We start from the raw sequence: 5,000 nt of genomic DNA on the forward strand, positions 1-5,000 counted from the left end.
GTCAGAGATATCTTTATATATATGTACATATATATATATATATATATATATATATATATATATATACATATATATATGTCCCTCATCCTCTCAAACGGGCATCGTCAGGTGTAAACATATTGATTATATCCACGTTAACGAGATCGCTGAATGTGTGTTGATGAAACTAATATTGATCTTCTCATCTTCATTGTGTATTTGACAGCAAACAAGCATCCTGAAACTGTTGAACTGCTCCTTTAATCCCAGGTCCTATATGTTTCCATCAAGCTTCACTTGTGCTTTGGATGCATTAGAACCCCAGTTTCACGTTCTTCATGTCATGTTATCGTGTTGAGGAGCGTAGATACCAAAATACAGCTCAAGGAAAGCAGCAGTTCTGTGATTTCAGCACCAAATGAACCTTCTTTACATTAAAGCATCCTCTATCATATGGCTTAATACAAGTGGTCAAGGCATACTTTATATATTAAAACATTTTTCAAAAACCCTTCAGAGATGACACAACCTGCTTCGTTTGTCAGAAATCTGTGTTCAAACATCCTGGTTAGCTGATTTACACGACCTCCACATAGTTGGCGGGGTAAAGGCCCTCGCCGCCGCCGTCCTTCATCCCCCGACACCAGCCCTGGTCGTCCTCATCCTCGATCTTCAGGAACTCCTCACCTGCACAGTTCAACGTTCATCAGCAGCAAATACTTCCCCTTCCCATTCTAAATGACACTCTGGTCTTTTACTATGTTTTGTGGTGTAATTGGTTTGGTCTATAAAACAGGCCTTTGCTTCAAATAAACCTCTCAGATTGCTTCTTCAAAACCCCAAATATTCAATTAGCCATCATATTTGGAAACAACATATTCATATTTTGAGGAGATCTGGTGGCAAAACTATTCAATGATTGATGAGGAAATAGTGGATAATCAGTTTTCTGCTGATCAGCGATCATCAGATGTTGTGTTTGTGTGACGTGTGTGTGGTGTTTTCCTGCAGGACGTGAACGTGTGTTTACCTGCTTTAAAGGACAGCTCGTCCGTCTCCTGGCCGACGTAATCGTACAGAGATCTCACTCTCACGCCTCCGATCATCACACTGATGACACAGAAAACATCTGCTCAGCCAAACAAGCTGCACAGCATCAGATCATCATAAAGATCCTCACCTCCTTTCTATCGTTCCTTTCTTTTCGACTTCTTTCTTCCCTTTTTTCGTCTTCTTCTCTGGTTTACATTCCTTCAAAAAAAACAAACAGCTAAATATTGACCAGTTCAAAATGGAAGGTTGGGGCGGGACAGGAAGTGAGGTACCTGGAAGTGAGGCCAGTCGGTGGGCATGCCGGGCCCGTAGGTGTTTTTCCACCAGCGGAGGTCCTCGTGCTCGTCGATGGCCATCAGCGTGTTGTGGAGCTCGTTGTTAACGGCCTTCGCACTGAATCCGTTCAGAGAACAGAAAACCACATCAGTATATATTCAATATACAAACAGGTCCAAACAAACACGCAGCTTTATCCATTACTTCAATAGTTCAACTGACTTTTGCATTACTTCCAGTGAACTTTCACTTGATGAAAATGAAATCACGTTGAGATATTAACCGACATTTCAGCTGCTTTTCAACATTCAGCCGTTCAGCTCGGCGACTTCCAACATTTACACCCAAACGGGTTCTCGGCTGGAACCTGAACGTCATATTTCCAACGCTTCCCGCCCTCACAACTATCATATTATACCTCAAAGAGTCAAGAAGCTGCTTCATATTTCTGCTGTCAGTTTCAAAAATGTCATTGTCAAGTATAAATATATCATAATGTGAGAATTATAATATAATAAACACAACATGCATCATGTTCATTTAACCTGCTGATGTTCCTCTGATGTTTATTCTGGAACAACGCGTTTATTTAAATGTTTAAAATCCAGAGCATTTTAATCACATAAAGCCGATTTAATAGAGGATCATTTCTCCCTTATATCTCTGCAGATTTGATCAAGTAATTCATTTGCTTTATTTCCTTTTTACTGGAGGAGACAGGAGTCGCTGAAACACCAGATTATTGATCTTTACACACTTGGCTCTAAACCCAGAGCCACCTTTGACCCCAGGTATTGATCTCGTGTGATGGGCAGAGACGTGGCTCACCTCTCGTTGGTGGTGACGTCCAGGTGCTTGTGGATGGAGAGGAAGGCCTGTTTGAGGAAGACGATCCTCTTGCGCTCCTCGTCCTGCGATTGGTCGAAGATGGACTCCATCTCCTCCATGTAGCGCGGAGCGTAGCGGTTCACCTCCTCCAGGACCTTCTCGTAGCGGCCGCGGACCTGCCAACATTATTTGAGTTTAATTCCAGGACTCATTGGATGTTACTGGATTTCACAGTTTTACATTCTAGATAAAGGCCGCTGTAGCTGTCTGGCACGCTTGGAAAGGGAGGGGCTTGTTGCAATCTGCCACCTCACCACTAGATGGCGCTGGATTTTACACACTGCTCCTTTTAACCAAGTGTTTTGTTGCCTAAAACAACTGTGTGTGACTTGACGTGTTGATATGAAACGTGTTTTTGATTCAGGAACGTTCTTGGGTTTGCAGGAAGGAACGATCCCAACGTTTTCCTGGCAGTCGGGTTGGAAATGAGAAGCTCACCTTCTCAGCCTCCTGCTGAGCCAGCTCCCTCTCCTCCTGGATCTTCTTCTGCTTCTCGATGGCCACGTCGGGGTTTCCCTGGGCGTGGACCTCTCGCTCCCGGGCCGCCTGCTCCTTCCGGCTCACCTTGTGGTACGCCCACCGGGCTTTATCCAGCTGTGGAGCAGGGAACCTCGTTATCTACGTACCTGCAGAGAGCCTTTTAAAACTCGACAAATACATATCGTATAGTGGATCAGGGCTCTGTGGTCTAAATAACGACCTTGAATGAATCAGCATCCATTTCTGATGTTGCAGATGGACTTCCTGTTGTCCTAAGTTGCTCTAAAATCCCAGAAAAAGCTCAGATGTTGTTTCTTTAATTCTTTTAGAAAGGAATATCGAGAAGAAGGACCTGAAATCAAGTCTTCTGGAGTATCTTTCCTTCCACAAATTGGTCTTTTGTCCTAACAGAACCTCTGACGACTATTGTAATGCACAACTAGGGGGCGCCATCATGGCACCAGCACAGATGAAATCTATCAGAGCTCTCAGACCTTCTTCAGTCTCTTGGCCCACGGTTTCTGAGCTCGTATGAAGCCCGTCTCCACGTCCTGGGACTCCTTGAAGCCTCCGAACAACTTCTTGTGGAAGGTGTCCTTCTGCCAAGTCCTGACCCGGTCTCCGTCCTCCGACACCAAGGAGCGACAGATGGAGGCGTGTAGGGAGGCCAAGCGGTCGGTGGAGGACAGACAACACTGCCAAGCCTTCAGAAGAGATCCGTACAGAGGACCTGAGGAGAGGAGACCACATATTACCATCTCCTATCACCAAAGAGGAGCGTTTCCTCATCCCGGTCCACTTACTGGAGTCCACCACCGGCTTCCACTTGTTGCTCCACTCACTGAGCTGCTGGGCGTACTGCCGCTCCACGCGAGCTCGCTCCTGGAAGCACGCCACGATGTCATTGCAGGCCTGGAAGGCGTCTTCTGTCCGCTTCACGGTGGGCTGGTAGTTCCCAGGCTGCACGGAGAGAGAGGAGGCTTAGTGGACCTCGGCTTCAAACCCCAGATATTCACATTTTATCATTTGGAGATTGAAAAGTCAAAAACGTGGCTCTGAGCCAGTATTCAGTACAGACTGTAATCACTAATTATTTAATGACACACAAACATTTTAACAATCATAAGCTTTTACATTGGAAGCAACTTTGAAACGTTGCTGTTAGTAGTTGCTAGGCAACGCAAGAGGCACGCTGTCAGAACAAGGAAGTGGACAAAATATGCATGAAGTTATATAGATTAACTCCATATAAAGGATGTTGAACATAGAAATGAATAATTGGTTTTGCTTCTCCTGAACTTTAACTCTTGGTTGGTCGACGGGACAATTAAATAAAATGAAACGCGTATTTTCTGTTACATGTGTCATAAAGAGTGGAGAAAAGGAAAAAAGGGTGCAAATATTAATAAATTGCCGACCGCCTGCTGCATCATTCAACTAAAGTCAGCTGTAGCAATATGCCATCCTCTACATTACTAGTAGTACTACTAGCAGGGTAGGAGTACTACTATCATGAGCTGCAGTAGTCCTCGTATTCCCACTAAAAGGCTCCTGGCACTAAGAATGGTACTCCTCCTCCTCCTCCTGGGCAGTAAACTTAGATTTTTCAAAGCAGCGGTGTGATTTTGTGATTAATAACGTTAAAAGGAATAAATCAAGAGTCACAATAAGAGGATTGATAACTCTCCACCGTGATACCGACCTCCTCATCCAACGAGCGTCCTTTTAATGATTGCTCTGTTCCATCTGGCTCCTTTGAGCTGGAAGCAGCACAGCTAAATGGTATGCGGCCACTAACTGCATCCTCGTCTCCTCTCACAGCCGTCTGATGTCTAAGGACACTTACTGGCAGCAGGTGTGTGTGTGTGTGTGTGTGTGTGTGTGTGTGTGTGTATACTACTTCCTTTCACTGTGAATGTATTGTAACTAATATCACATACTTTAAACTTTGAAGGATGCGATAGAAACATGTTTTCTACTTCTTTCATGGAAGGAAACATTTATGAAGAAGCTCTAAAACAAAGTGAGAACCCGAGACTGTAAAAGGAACTTATTTTTTTATTTTTTATTTTTACTCTTAGACTCAAATGTGCTTTTGATGAAACATTAGTTCCCGTCTCTTTTTTTGCTCTAATCAGAATCAATTGTGGTCTTTTTCACCAGCCTCCCCTCCCTCTCTCTCCCTCCCTCTCTCTCCTTTTCACCAGCCTCCCCTCCCTCTCCTCCCCTCCCCTCCCTCCCTCTTTCCCTCCCTCTTTCCCTCCCCCTCCTCTCTCTCCTCGTCTGGGAGTTAAACAGAAACAGCTGAGGAATCCACTTTGAGG

General features: G+C 44.6%; 1 protein-coding gene across 2 annotated transcripts in view; it reads right to left on the bottom strand.

Annotated features, from left to right (window-relative positions):
• Positions 1 to 5,000, bottom strand: part of LOC311030722 (protein kinase C and casein kinase substrate in neurons protein 3) — a 10,347-nt gene that overhangs the window by 339 nt on the left and 5,008 nt on the right. For both annotated transcript variants that reach the window (XM_084036670.1, XM_084036669.1), the window contains exons 3-10: positions 3,480 to 3,636; positions 3,171 to 3,406; positions 2,635 to 2,790; positions 2,137 to 2,312; positions 1,305 to 1,425; positions 1,160 to 1,230; positions 1,010 to 1,089; positions 1 to 666 (exon numbers count right to left, since the gene is read on the bottom strand). The exon at positions 1 to 666 is cut by the window's left edge. In XM_084036670.1, the coding sequence (XP_083892796.1) occupies positions 557 to 666; positions 1,010 to 1,089; positions 1,160 to 1,230; positions 1,305 to 1,425; positions 2,137 to 2,312; positions 2,635 to 2,790; positions 3,171 to 3,406; positions 3,480 to 3,636 (1,107 nt within the window). In that variant the 3' untranslated portion in view covers positions 1 to 556. The remainder of the gene's footprint in view (positions 667 to 1,009; positions 1,090 to 1,159; positions 1,231 to 1,304; positions 1,426 to 2,136; positions 2,313 to 2,634; positions 2,791 to 3,170; positions 3,407 to 3,479; positions 3,637 to 5,000) is intronic.

This window comes from Eutrigla gurnardus (assembly GCF_963514095.1).
Source record: "Eutrigla gurnardus genome assembly, chromosome: 20".
Classification (NCBI taxonomy): Eukaryota; Metazoa; Chordata; class Actinopteri; order Perciformes; family Triglidae; genus Eutrigla; species Eutrigla gurnardus.